General features: G+C 39.4%; 1 protein-coding gene across 2 annotated transcripts; it reads left to right on the top strand.

The window, feature by feature from the left end:
• Positions 1 to 901: 901 nt before the first annotated feature.
• LOC119500244 (WD repeat, SAM and U-box domain-containing protein 1-like) lies at positions 902 to 16,240 on the top strand. Of its 2 annotated transcripts, XM_037789889.1 has the most exons (11): positions 908 to 1,372; positions 3,115 to 3,302; positions 5,052 to 5,138; positions 7,180 to 7,273; positions 7,793 to 7,826; positions 7,976 to 8,016; positions 8,394 to 8,500; positions 9,083 to 9,112; positions 12,511 to 12,687; positions 15,560 to 15,694; positions 15,799 to 16,240. In XM_037789889.1, the coding sequence occupies exons 1-11, from the start codon at positions 975 to 977 to the stop codon at positions 15,948 to 15,950; spliced, it is 1,443 nt and encodes a 480-aa protein (XP_037645817.1). In that variant the 5' UTR covers positions 908 to 974; the 3' UTR covers positions 15,951 to 16,240. The 2 variants fall into 2 exon arrangements, with proteins under 2 accessions (XP_037645818.1, XP_037645817.1); XM_037789890.1 differs by lacking the exon at positions 9,083 to 9,112 and having other exon boundaries at positions 902 to 1,372.
• The last annotated feature ends 1,123 nt before the right edge of the window (positions 16,241 to 17,363 follow it).

The following is a 17,363-nucleotide window of genomic DNA, read 5'->3' as shown; positions in this document are numbered from 1 at the left end:
CAAAGCTATTCGAAGCTTCGGGACAGTGCCGCTGCCGCACTACTGTACACGCTGTCTGAGAATAACTAATGATTATTAATGAATATGAATAATGTTGTGAGATTATTAATTATTTCATGGGCTATTTTCTGGGATTTATACATTATTATTATTATTATTATGACATTCTTATATATAAAAAATAACAAAACAGCATTCGAATAATGATTTGGAGTTCGATCGCTATGGCATTCTGGTCAGCCCTAATTCAGTGCCAATAGTGTAAATAAACAAAGTATATTTACCCACTTTAATACAATTTTGGGGTATTTGTACTCAAATATTTCCATATTTTGCTGCTTAATATTTCTATTGAACTTCAGGGGGGACATATTATACTTTACTCAACTACATTAATTTCAGGGGTACTTTCAGATTTAACTTTACACACAACACATGATCAACACATAAAATATGCAGCATTGTTATACAGTAGATAAAACTACCCAAAACAGTAAATTAGGTAAATTACAACATAAAATGCAGCTTCCACATGATAAATTATAATCCAATAATATAAATATAACACTGAAAAGAGCAATAATCTGAATTATAAGTACTTTTTAATGTAGCTGAATATACCTAAGTAATGCTTTTAATGTTGGACTTTTACTGTAGAATACTTTTTTATATTCTATTGTAATTATAGTAGTAGAAAAAACATGGACTATGAACATTGTGCAACTCATAACTCAGCATCACATGACTGATAACAGCTGGAAGAGGAAGTACTTGATGTGAGAAACTGGACACATGAGGAGCACCAGTTTGTGCTGAGGTTTGTATCTTTGCAGTATGTTAAAGGTTTTCCAGACAGACGAGCTGTCAGAGTCTCCACCAACTCTCCTCTCTCGTTTCACAGGCGGATATTTGAGCACTTTGCGCCACCTTGTGAGTGAACTGCCTCCTCTGCAGAGCTGAGCTGAGGCACAAAGATGGTGTCAATACTTTGCACTCTTCAACAGCACTTGGACGAGATCACCTGCTGTGCTTTCTCTGCATCTCTGCTCGCCACCTGCTCAGGTGATAAAACTCTGCGTGTTTATAACACCACTGACTTCTCAGAGGTTTCCTTCTCTCCTCTCTCTGGCCACGGCTACGGGGTTCACTGCTGCTGCTTCAGCCCGTGTGGCAGCTTCCTGCTCAGCTGCTCCACGGACGGATCCAGCATGGTGTGGGGCTCGGAGACAGGTGAGGTGGCCGCGGTGCTGCAGCATCCGGCCCGCAGTGCGCTCCGAGTCTGCGCGGTGGCTCCGGACTCCTCCCTGCTGCTGGCTGGAGCCTGCGATGGAACCGTGGCCCTCTGGGACTTCACCTCCAGGACTTTACTCAGGTACAGTGTGACTGACCCGGAGTTAATCACATCCACAGGTAAAGTCATATTACGAGAATAAAGTCATTGGTTTACGAGAAAAAAAGTTTTAATATGAGAATAAAGTCATAAATTTACGAGAAAAAAGTCATAAGTTTACAAGAAAAAAAGTTGTAATATTATGAGAATAAAATTATAAATTTACGAGAATAAAGTCATAATATTATGAGAATAAAGTCAGAAGTTTATGAGAATAAAGTCATAATATTATGAGAATAAAGTCAGAAGTTTATGAGAATAAAGTCATAATATTATGAGAATAAAGTCAGAAGTTTACGAGAAAAAAAATCGTAATATTATGAGAATAAAGTCATAATATTATGAGAATAAAGTCAGAAGTTTACGAGAAAAAAAATCGTAATATTATGAGAATAAAGTCATAAGTTTACGAGAAAAAAGTCGTAATATTATGAGAATAAAGTCAAGTTTACGAGAATAAAGTCATAATATTATGAGAATAAAGTCAGAAGTTTACGAGAAAAAAAGTTGTAATATTATGAGAATAAAGTTATAAGTTTATGAGAATAAAGTCAGAAGTTTACGAGAAAAAAAATCGTAATATTATGAGAATAAAGTCATAAGTTTATGAGAATAAAGTCATAATATTATGAGAATAAAGTCAGAAGTTTACGAGAAAAAAAATCGTAATATTATGAGAATAAAGTCATAAGTTTACAAGAAAAAAGTCGTAATATTACGAGAATAAAGTCGCCTAGTAGTAGTAGCCTATGACAGAGCAATCGGGGGCCACTTTCCTGCCTAGTTCATAAAAAGTGACATAAAGCTCCTTTCTCAAATATTTCTCTATAAATAGGCCTATTCATGACTACTGTAAGCAATTGTCAAAGCAAGTCCTTATTTTTTTATTTTTTTATTTGACAGGGACAATACAGGTAGGCACTGTTACACTTAATTAAAGTGCAACAGATGCAATGTAATTTATATATTTTCATTGTTTTCAGACTTTTCATCGACCAGATGATATTGATTAATCATAAAAATAGTGTGTCGATTTATAGATTGATAATAAAAATAATAGGAGTTTCCGTATCTCTGAACAGAACACTATCTTGGTTACAAACACTTCACTGTGGACAGTTTTCATCTACCTTGACAAATCAAGTCCTGCTCCTTTATTTTACACCTTCTCTAGTAAACCTTTACTGTTCATAATGAGTCTGACCCAGTGTGTTAATCTTTAACAATGTCTTTATTGTTTGTTTTTTTATACAAACATCAGCATTATTATGCAATATATTCAATACAGGATTTACTTTAACAAACATAACATACCCCACACACCCACCAGTTCTCTCTTAACTTTTCCCTTTCTTATGGGGCCAAAATCAATATACAGCTTAACAGTATCAATCATGCAATTAAACAGTTAAATGGCACCTCTAACAAAATGAAGATACACATAAACAGAAAATAAATATATAGAAAATAAATAAAATAAAAAGATTTTCAAAAACAAGAATCCATTCCCTTCTGAGGGTCTATCACTATTGTGAATTTCTATCTTAATTATTCCTCCTGTAGAAGCTCACCAATATCAATACTTTTTATGAAATCCTTAAATGATTTCCATATTTCCTCATAAACACCCAGTTTGTTTTTCAAGGTATTTAAGGTGTTATTCTCTCCATTGATATACATTGTGCCATATTCAACGTGTTAATGTAACATTGTGTGTGTTCCAGGTGCAGTGCAGTGAGCGAGGCCAGTGTTGTGGCCTGCTGCTTCTCTCCCTGTGGCCAGATGTTTGTGACCGGCTGCACCCTCGGAGACCTCAAACTGTGGGACACGGACATCAACCTCCTGCATGCTGAGAAGGACGCCCACGACCTGGGGGTCACCTGCTGCAGCTTTGCACCGCAGTTTAAAGTTGGTGAGTTCTTCAAAAACATACTTTCACTTATCGATAGTGGCGTCTAGACATGCAGGTAGTTTGTTGATGTTTTGATGGTTTATTATTTCAGTCATTTATCAAGCAAAATGCAACACATTTGCTGTTTTCTTTCATGTGTTTTGTGTTCATTGCTGCTGTTTTTCCTCTTGTTAATCATTGTAAACTGAATGTCTTTGGGGTTTTAGATGGATGGATAGATGTACTTTATTGATTCCAAATTAGGAAATGATTGTGTTACAGCAGCAGATTATCCAGGCAATGCACAGGAACAGTAAATAAAATGTACATATCAACACTAGAGATGTATATCTATAGAATACACAATATAAAGAATATATTAGAATAAACTATAAATATACCTGACTACTACAACTAATATAAGGGATGCACCGATCCAACATTTTCAGTTTTGATAGCGGTAACTGGGTTTTGGGTATCTGCCGATACCGAGTACTGATCCGATACCAGTGTTTAATCAATAAGCTGTATGACTCCCTAAGGGGGAAGTGACTGGGATCATTCTTTCATGTGTAAGGTAACATCAGGCTTGACTTAAACATTGCTTTCCTAACTTTGCAAAACAAAATGTAACAAATAAATACACTAACATAAATTTACTGAATTATTATTTATTATTGGAATAATAAATTGTACACCAGCCACTTGGTAAAAAAAAATTCAATTTACAAAACAAACCTTTTTGATGCAGCAACAAATAGATCAAAACTTAAAAAGGAATTCAAATTCCAGTATATAATGTATATAGTATATAAACATAGAATTGAATTGAATAGATCGGCCCCATTGTCACCGATATCTGATGCAGTTATTTGAGTCAGTATAGTCCCGATATCTGATCTGGTATCGGTGCATCCCTAACTAATAAAGAAAATATAAAATAAAACCAGAATAGCATACTATATATATTAGCAAAGTGTGAAAGTTACAATTTTTTGCTTTAAAATAAAACTAAATGAGGTAGTAAATCGCTGTGCAAATTCAACATGAGCAAAACAGGATGGAGTATGGTTGAGACAGAAACTATAAAGACTGGATTGTTGATCAGACAGAACACGCAATTTGAAGACATCATCATGGACTCTGGGAGTTTTGTTTTTCATTGTTTTCGGACTTTTCATTGACCAGATGATGTTGATTAATCATAAAAATAGTGTGTAGATTTACAGATTGAGGCGTTTCAGTATCTCCGAACAGAACACTATCTTGGTTACTCACACTTCACTGTGGACAGTTTTCATCTGCACTATTTCTTCAGTAGAGATACTTTGATTTTTTCAACTGTTATTTGCAGTTTTCTGTGATATTGAGTGAACTAATCCTTTAGTTTGTAACAGAAAAAACTGTTTATAATTCATCTTACATAATATGAATTCACTCTGCACAGATAAAAATGAAATCCTTCAACCTTCACAGTTACTGTATCAGTTAGTTAAAAGCAAGCTGTTGCATATTATCCTTGACTCAAAATGACATGTACACTGTTTGTCCTTTGCCACGTTTGATGAATAAAAAGCATATTGTTGTTATGGATATCACCCTTTAATCCAAACACAATATTTATGCCACATACAGTGTAAAAGATGCTCGCCACGTGTTGTTACACTCCACAAACAGCCCGTCAGATGATATTTGTCTTCTTTTGTTATTAAAGTCAGTCGAGCGTGAACACTCAGAAAGAGGGAATGTGGCTGTTTTTTTGTTCTGCAGATGGCTGCTGTGTGGAGTTTCGACTGGCCTCCTGTGGACAAGACAGCCAGCTGAAAATACGGATTGTTTCCCAGCGTGAAGGAGCAGGTAGGCTAACCCCTCGGCATGCTTCCTCAACTGAAAGCTCCCTCACTCCATCTCCCATGAGAGAGAGCGAAAGAGAGAACCTGCTGACTGCTTTAACCTTGAAATCGCTCTGCAGAATAGAGGAATTTTATTAGTGTGTGGAATAAATCAGCTGCAGACTGACTCATTAATAATGGATCACTTTAAGACATTCTGCTGAAATACAGCAGCTGCAGAGGACTGTGTGTGTGAGTGTGTGTGAGGAAAGGAGTTGGAGAGGAAATCGGGTGCATACAGTATATCCACTGTGACATTTATATCTTGTACGGCCGACAGCAGAACAAGAACGTTTCGTGTATGTTCACAGGTTGTGTAACCAGCCTGCAGACTGTATTTCCGTTCGTGCTTGAACACGCCATGTTGTTAGTTCCTAAGATGTGTTGCCGTGGTAACGGCCGTTTCTGGGGAGGATGCGATGTGTCCCACGTGGTGACCCACTGCGGTCCACTGGGATTTTTCATCTCTGTGCAGCTTGTAAAAAGACACAGAACAATGTCTGTCCTCGTTTCATTTCTTTAAAATGTATTTTTCTCATTCAGCGGAGGAGCTCTCAACCAGCCCGCCTTCCTGAATATGTGCATTTATCTTGTCTTCGCAAGAGGATTGCATGCTTGAACCCCTCTTCCACTGTTTTATCCGAAAGCGACTCAAGTGTAGATGATTCAGGGAAGCAAGAGGCCCATTTTGAAGCTGGGATCACCGTCTATATGGAACATTTTTCTTGCTTTGTGTTAGCAGCTCCATATCTTTATGGCTCCACATCCAGAGGAAATGGTCTTATTCCAGCTCTGAGGGTCAAATCTTTCATGCTGTCAGTTTTGCAGCCTCTCCTTTTTCACTCAGCAGCATACTTCTCGATCACACATCACATTTAATTTATTTTCTCAATTGTGCAATTAGATTTTGTCAGGTTTATAATGTGTTTTTGTTGTTTTCCTTACTGAGAAGTTATGGGTCTGATTCACATCATGAATATGCATGCAAATAACAAATTAAGCTCCCACAGAGCCTGAAAACAGCATTTACTTTAATGGAGAAGAGGGAGGTTTAATTTAATACATGTGTATTTAACAGGCTGATAATTTAAAGCTGAAGTAGGTAGAAATGGAGCAAATGTGATTTGAAAAAAAAGTTATTTTTATAAAACGGTCACTATATCCTGACAGTAGTGCATGAGAGAGGTGATCTGAAAAAAACATGGGCCTTTGTGTCCTCCGGTGCTCCTAATGGCATCTGCAAGATTTCACAGACTGGAGGAAAACCAATCAGAGCCGAGCTGGAGCCTGCCGTCTCTGAGCAGCTGTCAATCACTTGCGAACTCCGATCAAACGGTCAAACTATGCAGCAGATCAAATATTAATCAAGCGCTGCCTAGTTCAAGTTTGCGAGTGATTGACAGCTGTCTCTGTTGAATGAACAGCCAATAGGAACGCTCTCTCTCTGAAATGACTTGTGATTGGCCAAATCTCCCGTCACGGGCTAGATTTTTTAAAGCCTGAAAACAGAGCCATGAGGAGGTGCAGAAGTCTAGTTGTCTCTCAGAACACTTGAATTACAATATGCTGAAAGGTTATTATGGAAATTTTGCCCGATGATGCCAAAAACAATCTGCCTACTGCAGGTTTAACTGCTGCTACAGGGCCGATTGATTTTGGCTCGGATTATTGCATGATGAATTATTACTCTGTAGTCAGAAGTGTCTTTGTATCTTAAGCTGTGAATGTCTCAGGTTTATTGCCAGAAAGAAAATTTTTTGTTTCTAAGCAGCTGTCAGCAGGTGGCACAGCTGCAAGCCAGCAAGAGGGATGAGAGTTATTGACAAAAAGTTTCGAGTGCGGGTGACTCACTTTGAAGTGTGTGTGTGTGTCAGTTTGAGAAAAGACTGAGTACTTTGTAGTTATTGTCAATTTATGGACAAGCTGCAGGAGGTTAGTCGCTAAACAAATGCAGACACAATTTTAATTTGAACTCTAACTCTTTGTGTGTGTCGTTGCCCCCTCAGCCTGTACCATGAAGCTGCTTCACACTCTCACCAGCCAGTCGGCTCCAGTTCTGTCTTGTGCCTTCTCTTCTGATGGAGAGCTGGTCGTCTCGGGGTAAGACACCCATCACGTCATGCAACACTCACACATACAGAGTAACACACACATAAATCACTTCTTCTTGTCTTCACCTACGTGAGCAGCGCTAATAAACACCTCCTGCGTTGGCAAACTGAATATTGACTTTCGCTTATGTCTTGTAATGACATTTGTTTTATTATTTACTGGGAAATAAACTGCTCATTTGGGACAAATTAAGTTTAAATGAATCTCTCCTCCATGTTTAAAATGCTCCTTTTTTTTCTGCGCTGTAAACAGCAGATGCCACTGCTGAGCACCGATCCTGCCGTTCCCTCAGTCGGCCACAGGAGGAGTTTGTTGTGTTTAAGCTCCTGTTTGCATCTCTCTGCTGTTTCTGGCTTTAGTTCAAACATGCAGAAGGTTAATCTCTGCTCTGTTTGTAGCACTTAAACATTTGAACAATGTGTCTTTTTGTTTGAATCCAATTCTTTCTATAATGCAAATGCATGCATATGGATTCTGCAAATTAAGTTTACTGTAATTATTCAACAGTTCGGTGGATAAAAGTGTTGCAGTATATGATGCGGTAAGTAAAGCACAAAAAACACTTACAAAATGTTTTTTTATCTGATTTTCCTGCTCCAGTTAACTGCTTTTCTAAACAATATCTCCCAGCTGCTGTAAACACAGAGATGCCAAACATTCCTGTTCTGTTTGTTTGCACTTTGTTTACAGAACCTGGGAACCTTGCTCCACACTTTGAAACAGCACGACAGGTAAATGACCTGACCTCCCGCCGCTATGCAATCTCTGCAGCCATCAGACAAACAGCAAAAGAGTTTCCAATGAAAACGTGTGATTTTTGCTTGATTAGTTTTTCCCAGAAGCACCGGGTGCAGTGATGCAATAGTATATATTCTCCTGTGCTGCTTTCCAGACAGTCATTGAAGTGGCACCGCAGGTAGACACCAGCAGAGCCCTTTGAAGTGCTTGAAAGGATTTAAGATACTGTACGATCTAAGACTGGGTTTTATTTTGTTCATATTTTTAAGGGTAGAGGAAACCTGACTTTTAAAGCTGATCTCTTCCTGTGCTAGTTTTAGTCTGTCATACACACCCATCACATTTCTGCTCCTCTTCCTCCTCCCTGCAGGTACGTGACGGCCGTTGCTCTGTCTCCCACCATGCCGTGGATTGCAACTGGCTCAATGGACAGAACCGTAAACGTGTGGAGAATAGGAGATGGAGTCAGCAGAACTGGTAAATACTTAACAGGGAATTGTTTAGTTTGGCGCCTCCAAATGCACAATCACACCTCCTTTTTTTTTTATTTAAAAAAAAAACAAACAGACGGTTAGCAGTGGTTCTAAGCCCAGGAGCCATTTGGAGTGCCAAAGCCTCCCAAAAGAGTGTTTTGGGAGATATCCAGCAGGAGAAGCTCCTATTACATGTGTATTGCTGTCTGGCTGCGGTGTCTAGAGGAGGAATTGTGATTGATGTTTATTGGTGCAGCAGGGCAAACTACCACTGAGCCTCAGAGAGCTGTTGTTATGAAGGTGAATCCTCTTTAAAGAGAGTTTCAACCCGACATGAAAGCAAACATTTGGAATACTAAATGAAAAGGTTCAATCGTTAGACATCTGGAGGCCTTGAAGCTTCTTCATCAGGCCAGCTCCCCATCTGCCATTAGCAAGGTTGATGTTGACAAAGCAAATTCCATCTCAATGAAGATCTGCCTTTTTTTATGCCTCTACCTCTTTCTCTCTTTATCCCCCCCTTTCCTTTAATCTTGGTTCCTTCTTTCTTTATATTAAAGTTATTCTCTTTTATGTTTTTCTGCAGCAGCTGAATCAAGGCAGACTGTGTGCCAAGGTAAATAAATGCATCACTCTGTTTTTCCTTTAGAAATCTTCAGTTACTCACAGGACTCTGAGCGAAAAAACACTGCTGTTTTGTTGTATTATGTTCTTTATGTGTTCTTTAATGCTTCAGATATCAGAGTCTAGTAAAGGAGTTTGGATAATTTAATGTCTTGATGTGTCCTGAAAACAATTTTTCTTTTGAGCTATTGTTGTAGCACGCACTTATGTCTTTTTTTGCATGTGATGGAAAGCTTCTCCTGTGATTTGTCATGTGTCTATAGCTACTGTATATCGTGTTGTGTGAACCCAAAGGAACCCAACGGTGCCATAGAAATAGCGACTGTCTGGCTTTAAAGGATAAGGCTGGCATTATTCAATATTTCTCTTAATTCCTGCAAATCCCATGAAAAGACCAAAACAACAATGTGTCGGTCCGTCTCTCAAAACCTTCACAAGCCCATTCGTTCCTGCTTAATTGTTAAAAAAAATGCGTCACAAATACAGTATCTAGTTTCATTTTCAAAAGAGGCTCAGTCATTTCTTAAAACACATGAGCACAGTAGTTCTTAGCCATGCTAGCGCTGTGACTCTGAAATTGCCATGAAATTTGTTGTAGCCATTCTCGTCCCCCCTCAGGATTTGGCTTATTGTATGACTAAATACTTGCAAAACAAGAGACATTCCCATCAGCCACAGCTTTACTTTGCGCTTAGTGCTAATGTTGTGACTAGGATGGTGGTTTTTATGACTTACTATACTACGACTTTTTTGCAGAAAAGGTTTGGGAACCACTTTTATGACATATTATACAATGACATTTGACACAAAACGCACAATAAACAAAGTTAAAGATTCATTTGACATTTCTTTTCAAGTTTTCTATAGACATCGCAATAATATTTTCATGAATTCTTTTGGCCTGGATAATCGTGTGGTGAAAAATGTGATTTCATCACTACTCACCCTACAGTTGAGTATTTATGGCAACAAGAAGTTGACCGTGTTCATGGTAATAATGAAGGAAATTGTCACCCAGTGCAAATGTAATGTGATTTTTGGGCAACAATGGAGGTCTATGGCACAGAGGAATAAACAATCAGGCTTTAGCTGCACAGACAATAGTTACTAGAATGACTTCATTCTTGGTTTTAGTCTTTTCATGGGATTTGTTGACGATAAGAAAAATAGACTCCAGACTTATAGTGTGATAAATGGGGATGACGACGAGACCCTAGGGTAGACCAAGAACACGCTGGAGAGATTATATATCTCATCTGGCTTGGGAATGCTACGGAGCTCCCAGGAGGAGCTGGAAAATGTTGCTGGGGAGAGGGGACGTCTGGACTACCTTGTTTAGCCTGCTGCCACCATGACCTGGCTCCGGATAAGGGTGTATGATGAAGAGAGCCTCATATGTGCATCTGTCCAAGTAATTAAACACTGCGGTCTGAGTCGTCCCAGTCTGCAGCAAAGCTCTGTGAGGTTTTCATGCTTTTGGCACAGTGATTGCATGACTCAGGCTCCTAGACTGGGAGACTCCACACTCTATCAGCCAGGCCTGCAGAGAGGAGTCGGTGTTACTCTGCTCACTGTCGTGCAGACCCAATAAGTGGATATTTCCACTCAGTGTAACTGTGCTTGGGGCAGGAGTTCTGTTTGCATAGTGTTACTCTTGCCAAAAAAGGAAAATAACACTGCACTTTATCTTCAGTACTAATTTTACCATGCTAACCTGCTAAACTAGAATGGTAAACGTATGGTGAAGATTGCCTGCTGAACATCAGAATGTTAGCATATTTACCTGTTGTTTTTTATTTTGGCGCCCATGTTAACAGGTTAGAGCAGTCACACTGCCTGCGTGAGCAGCGTGGCTCAGGCGCGGCTTGCCTGCGTGTCAGCTGCGTCTCCTTCATTTGTTAACACAAGGCTTTTATTCTGAAATATTTACAGGACAGTGTTGTAGGATATGCAGTGACTTGCAGAGCTGCATGAATGAATAAAGTACCATTTTTTTGTGAATTATTACTATTATTTACAAATGAGTATACACTTCTTAATCTTTTTCTGTCCGAAATAAATACTAGAATGGCACTCGGAGAGCGCAGACCTCCGCCCCCCTCGCCGTTCAGCTTGCGCCATCATCCACGTGTACTTTTGTTTATGTTGAGATCAGCTGTACGTAGCGGAGCATCGTCTAACTGGATAGAAACAAAGTAAAACTCATGTAAACCGTCGTTGTTACTCTTTCAAACAATCATCAAGTGTGCTTTGGTCGAACTCAACTGTAATTTCACCGAGTTTAATGTGAAAAAACGCAGAATCTACAGGTGTCCCCCCCCTCCCTCCACCCCCAGCTCTCACTGTCCCTCTCTCTGCAGGCAGAAGGAAAGAGGAAATGTAATGTGTCATGAACGCCTCATCAGTTACACTGCGCATGTCTTAAAGCCTGTGGTGTTAATGCACAGCCTGAGCGGAGTTATTAAAAAAATTCCTGAAGCCGGATCATGATCCAGATCGCCAACAAAAACTAATGGATTGTTCATTGTGCCACACCCCACCCCTCTTAAAAATTTCATTCAAATCCATCGTGGACTTTTGGAGTAATCCTCCAAACGGATAAACCAACGCCGGTGAAAACATAACCTCCTTCCTGGGCCTTCGGCCTTGGCGGAGGTAATAAGACATTTATGTTGAGAGAAAGGGCTGGCAGCAGCAGCGCTGCAGCAGAAATGCTACCAGCGTGGACACCACACGTGAGACAGGCAGCAGTTCAGCGAGGCAGCCGCCACGCGCTGCTGACGTGCCGTGTCTGTCCCGGCCGTTAGGGTGTTATCGAAACCACAATCTTTTGTGGAAGAAAATATGCATTGATTATGAATTGTCTCGGCTGGCAGAGGCATGATAAGGGTAGGGTTGGGGCAACCGAACATGTGGTTAGTGTGTTAATGAGCAACACCTCCCGGTCTTCAGGGTTATCCTTGACACGGCTAATGATGGGCGATGGGAACCATGAGGCTGCTGTGAGGTGTCATTAACGGCGCCGGCACACAACAGGCCAGTTTGTCTCGGCCTCGTATGATAAATGATGGCCGCTCACGAACATAGTGTCGCATGAAGGTTGATGAGCTGCATGCTGGCTCAATCTGAAGTAAGACAACCCTGGGTTTAATTTTCTTTTCTTTGGTAGATCACATGCTTGTATGCAAGGTCAGCGATCTGTGCCTGTACGTGTGTGTGTGTGCAGGAAAGTAATTGTCACTCCCATATCAGCACAGAGGGAGTATGTTCCTTTCTGTGGAGTGAGAGAGAGAGATTGTTTGTTTGCATCAGATAAGTTTTGTTTCAGGAGATTGGGGAGGGGGGTATAATAGCAGAGCACTTCCTCCCTTCCTGTTGTGCGTTTTGCAGGAAGGAAGTTGCCGGGTCACTCCAGGCTGCTGGTTGCTGATTGGTCTGAGGAGGATGTGCAGACTTGGCTGTGTGAGGAAGGACTGCAGGAGCTTGTCAGCATCTTTAAAGCCAACAACATCGACGGAGCAGAGCTCAGCCAGCTGAACAAGGAAACAGCAGCAGAGCTGGGAATTGGTGAGGATGGAATATAAAACACAATCACGTACATTAGTGTACGGTGCACACACACACACTCACAGGGACCCTGGGACTCAGTGTTTTTGTGGGGATTTACCGTTTGATCCTAAAACATGACAAGCTTCAATTGGATAGCATGATATAAGCCGCTTTTTTTATCGATGCTCTGATTTATTCCCCCTCACCCCCCCCCCCCCCACCCCCCCACCCCCCCCCCCCCCCCCCCCACAACTCTTCCCCAAACAGTGATCTGATTTAGGGACGTGAAGCTGCAGCGTTTCTATCTGCTTATACAATCACAAATCACGCTGTGAGGACAGTACCCCACGGGATGACCTTTACGTCACAAACAATGATAATCCCTCTGAAAATAAGATTAGTCCATTCAGGGTCGTCCAAGGTCCCAGCGTGGAAAGTCACTGTTCAAACTGCAGCCAGGAAACAGCAAATATTTCTCCCTGCAGTGGATAGACTCACTGTAGACTTGGCCAATAACCTAAATGAATGTTAGATTTAATCTCTCACCTTATTTTCCACATTACATGTTCGCACACAGTTCTCTGTGGAAAGCTGTATGCACACCTAGTCAAAAATATGCATCAAGTGCACACATCCTCACTGCAGATTAAACCACAAATGTAGCTATTGTTAACCTTGTATTTTGTTTCCTTGGTATGTGTGCTTTCTAGTTAGTATTTTGACACTGGTAGTTTCAGCTAAGCACATCTTTAAGTCTTATTTACACACAGTTTTGAGGGGAGTTTAGCAGACAGTTGACATGCTGCACGAATGCCATAATGCCCATAAAAGCCGTCTTTAGTCTGATTACGGGTAATGTGTGCCGACTGTAATCATGTAACTAGCTGCATCACAGTACCATCCTTAATCACGGTAAAAACGCCCTTCTGGCTATTGTTGTGTTTGCTTTAATTGGACAGCAGTAAAAAAACAACAGTAAAGCCAACTTCCCTTGCATGCTGCTCAGTTATGCAAAGCATGTCCTATGGACTGAGCATCCCTTTTCCATGTGTTTAGTATGGAGGACAGCTCACATCATTACCACAGAACAAGGACAGAGGAAACAGCAGATTGCCACATTTCCTGTCCTTTTTGTGCTGTGCAACCAACAACTATCATTTTCCATGCATGCTGTTTGTGTAAATGAGTGCATAGGCACACACACTCTCACACACACTCTCACACACACACAGAAAATTAGATTCCAGCTCACTTTACTAGATGAAATATTCATGAATCTTTGAGTAAGGGGAGGAAAAAAAGTTCCTCTCGGATATAATTCAGTGTATCTCTGCGGAGACAGCCTCATTCTGCAGTTTTATTGTAGCGTCTCATCAAATTATCAATCTAAATGTAAAGTGGACCGTATAGTACTAATGGCTTATGCCTCCATGAAAAACGTGGGAACTTATGGAAATCTTAAACCCTATAGAGCTGTTAAGTGCCGTTTTTCTATCCAAGAGTAATTTATTGGATGAATCGAAGGACTTAATAGGTTCAACGTGTTTCATCGAGGGAAGACGTTTTGATTGAGCAACATCACTTTTCCCGTAGGATTCAAAGTATTTATGATTGCGACAGCAAGCCTTGACTGCTGCATCTGCTTGTTTTACTTTAAACTTGAGAGCAGGATTTTCAGGGCACAGAGTTCATGGTACGAGGTAGCCACACTTAAATGCTTTCTTCCCTCCATCTCTACTTTCTGCTCTATTAATAAGTGCAAAATTAAGACTCGCGTTATTTGCTGCAGTAAGAGAACAAGCCGGTCCTCAGTGCACAGTACATGATTGTGAAGATCTCTTCAGTTTGTTTGAGGCTGATTGTGTCCGACAAATGGATGAAATGTCTTCAGAACATGGTGCCCCTGTACTTCATGACATGTGGGGGAAGCTTTTGAGTACATATATGTTCAAATAATGCTAGAGAGCTTAATTCAATTCATACTGTAGTTTTATCGCATCTTCCAAAAATGATCCTTTTTGTTCTGGCAATCCTGACATCATTTCCAAAGTAATTAACTAACCTAGAACCAGATGGTTTATTAAGCATCCTCAGCACATGTGAATCAATGAACTCTCTTTATTCCTTCATCCAGGACTGTAGCTACCACTGAGGTCATCGTGTCTGTCACATCATCATTGTATGTGAAAACAATATATTTGAGGCAAAATCTCTTCAGGATTTGAGAATGCAGGCCGGAAAAATGTCACTGCAGCTGCTCTCTCATTCACTGTATCTATCGCCACTACACACGGACACATCACTAATCATGAGTGGTTCTAAAGGTCCTCTCTCAATTGTAGCTGGTAGTGAAATTTGCAGCTGATGACAAATTCAAAGGGTGCTGTCAGTGGGCAGAGAGTTGCAGCTGTGTGCAGAGTGATTTCTCTGTTGGGCCCTTTTTGTGAGTTTTTATTCTCGGGTAGAATAATGAGAGATGTTAACTTTTGAACTACAACCCACACAAACCCCTCAGGGGAGACACCTTGCCTGAGTTGTGAAGCCATCATCACACAGTGAGCATGTCTGGCTTTTTGTGTCTCGGCACAGATTGATTGAGCGGAGGTCCAGATTTATTCCTGCCTTTGTTTTATCTGAGAGGCCAGAGTCAGTCTGTGGAGTGTCTGAAGCCTCACTGATTCAGTTCCACAGAAAAAAACACTGATGCTTCTTAGTGGAATAACATTAACTTAAAATAGGTTTTGAGCTGGTTTATGTGAAATACTCGGTCTCCGATGATAAATGAATGGATACAAACGATTTGACCTCACTAAGTTTTCAATGTTACAAGAGTTTGCACTGCGTGTGATGTAATTTACCATCCGTACTGAACAGTGTGTTGGTTTCTCAGAGTCTTTGGGCCTCCGCGGTCGTCTCCTGAGGAAAATCGAGGCCTTGAAGGCAGAGCAGAGTGGTTCAGATGCCCCAGATGAGTTTCTGTGTCCGATCACCAGAGAGCTGATGAAGGATCCAGTCATTGCTGCAGGTTAGACAAATGCTAAAAACCTGTCCAGTGTCTCAAACAGAATCAAAGACGAACATGCATAATTATCTCAGTGTATAAGGTGCCAAAATGTGTCTACTCCACAGACGGATATTCCTATGAGCGAGAATCCATCGAGAGCTGGATCAGGGGCAAGAACAAAACCAGCCCCATGACCAACCTGTTCCTACAGACCACGATCCTGACCCCCAATAGATCTCTGAAGATGGCAATAACACGATGGAAGTCAAGCCAGTAAACAGCAGCTCATTTTGGCTCGTTTGTCAGAATAAAACTAAACAGGTACTTTATCATTATACAGGTGCTGCTCATTTGAACTAGTGCTCTTATTATCTTTAAGTAGCTACTATTAATACATAAAAAATTGCATAGTATAGTACATCATAAAGTTACAAAAAATGTCATAGTATAGTGTCATAAGAATGTCAGAAAAAAGTCAGAAAAATGTCAGTTGTACTATGTAAAAACCATGTCATAAAAGTGTCACATGGTGTGTCATAAAAATATCATTGTATAATATGTCAACAAGAAATGTCATAAAAGAGTCATAGTATAGTTTGTCGAAAAATTTCATAAAAAAAGTCAGTCGAAAAATTTCATGAAAAAAACGTCCTAGCAAAGTATGTTGAAAAATTTCATGAAAAAGTCATAGTATAGTATGTCGAAAACATTTCATGAAAAGTCATAGTCGAAAAATGTCCCGAAAAAAGTCATATTATAGTATGTCGAAAAAATTTCATGAAAAGTCATAGTATAGTATGTCCAAATATTTCATGAAAAAAAGTCATTTTATAGTATGTCGAAAAAATTTCACTTAAAGGTCATATTATAGTATGTCCAAAAATTTCACGAAAAAAAGTCATAGTATAGTATGTCCAAAAAAAATCCATTAAAAAATGTCAGTTGAAAAATTTTATGAAAAAGTAATATTATAGTATGTTGAAAAAATTTCATGAAAAGTCAGTCGAAAAAATATCACGAAAAAAAGTCGAAAAAAAACATCCTAGTAAAGTATGTTGAAAAATTTCATGAAAAGAATCATAGTATAGTATGTCGAAAAATTTAGTGAAAAAATGGCAGTTCAAAAATTTCACGAAAAAGTCATATTATAGTATGTCCAAAAGTTTCCTGAAAAAATGTCAGTTGAAAAATTTCACGAAAAAAAGTCATATTATAGTATGTCCAAAAATTTCATGAAAATGTTAGTTGAAAAATTTCATGAAAAAAGTCATAGTATAGTATGTCGAAAAATGTCATGAAAAAGTCAGTCGAAAAAATATCACGAAAAAGTCATATTATAGTATGACGAAAAAATGTCAGTTGAAAAATTTCATGAAAAAGTCATTTTACAGTATGTCCAAAAATTTCATGAAAATGTTAGTTGAAAAATTTCATAGTATAGTATGTCGAAAAAATTTCATGAAAAGTCGTAGTTGAAAAATATCACGAAAAAAAGTCTGTGTAGTATGTCGTAAAAAGTTCATGAAAAGTCAGTCTGTCCAAAAATTTCAAGAAAAAATGTCAGTTAAAAAATTTCATGAAAAAAACGTCCTATACTATGTCCAAAATTTTCATGAGTCATTTTATAGTATGTCGAAAAAATTTCACAAAAGTCATATTAGTATGTCCAAAAATTTCATGAAAAATGTCA

Source organism: Sebastes umbrosus, chromosome 13, assembly GCF_015220745.1.
Source record: "Sebastes umbrosus isolate fSebUmb1 chromosome 13, fSebUmb1.pri, whole genome shotgun sequence".
NCBI lineage: Eukaryota > Metazoa > Chordata > Actinopteri > Perciformes > Sebastidae > Sebastes > Sebastes umbrosus.
Note: the sequence above shows the minus strand (reverse complement) of the source record. Positions and strands in the feature narration are given on the sequence as shown.

What these genes read in the sequence shown, in the direction of transcription:
- LOC119500244 (XM_037789889.1), top strand. Translation starts at nt 975, where the DNA reads ATGGTGTCAATACTTTGCACTCTTCAACAGCACTTGGACGAGATCACC. An exon ending in AGATGGAGTCAGCAGAACTG is followed by an intron (nt 8,501 to 9,082) that starts GTAAATACTTAA and finishes GTTTTTCTGCAG; the next exon opens with CAGCTGAATCAAGGCAGACT. An exon ending in AGCAGCAGAGCTGGGAATTG is followed by an intron (nt 12,688 to 15,559) that starts GTGAGGATGGAA and finishes TTGGTTTCTCAG; the next exon opens with AGTCTTTGGGCCTCCGCGGT.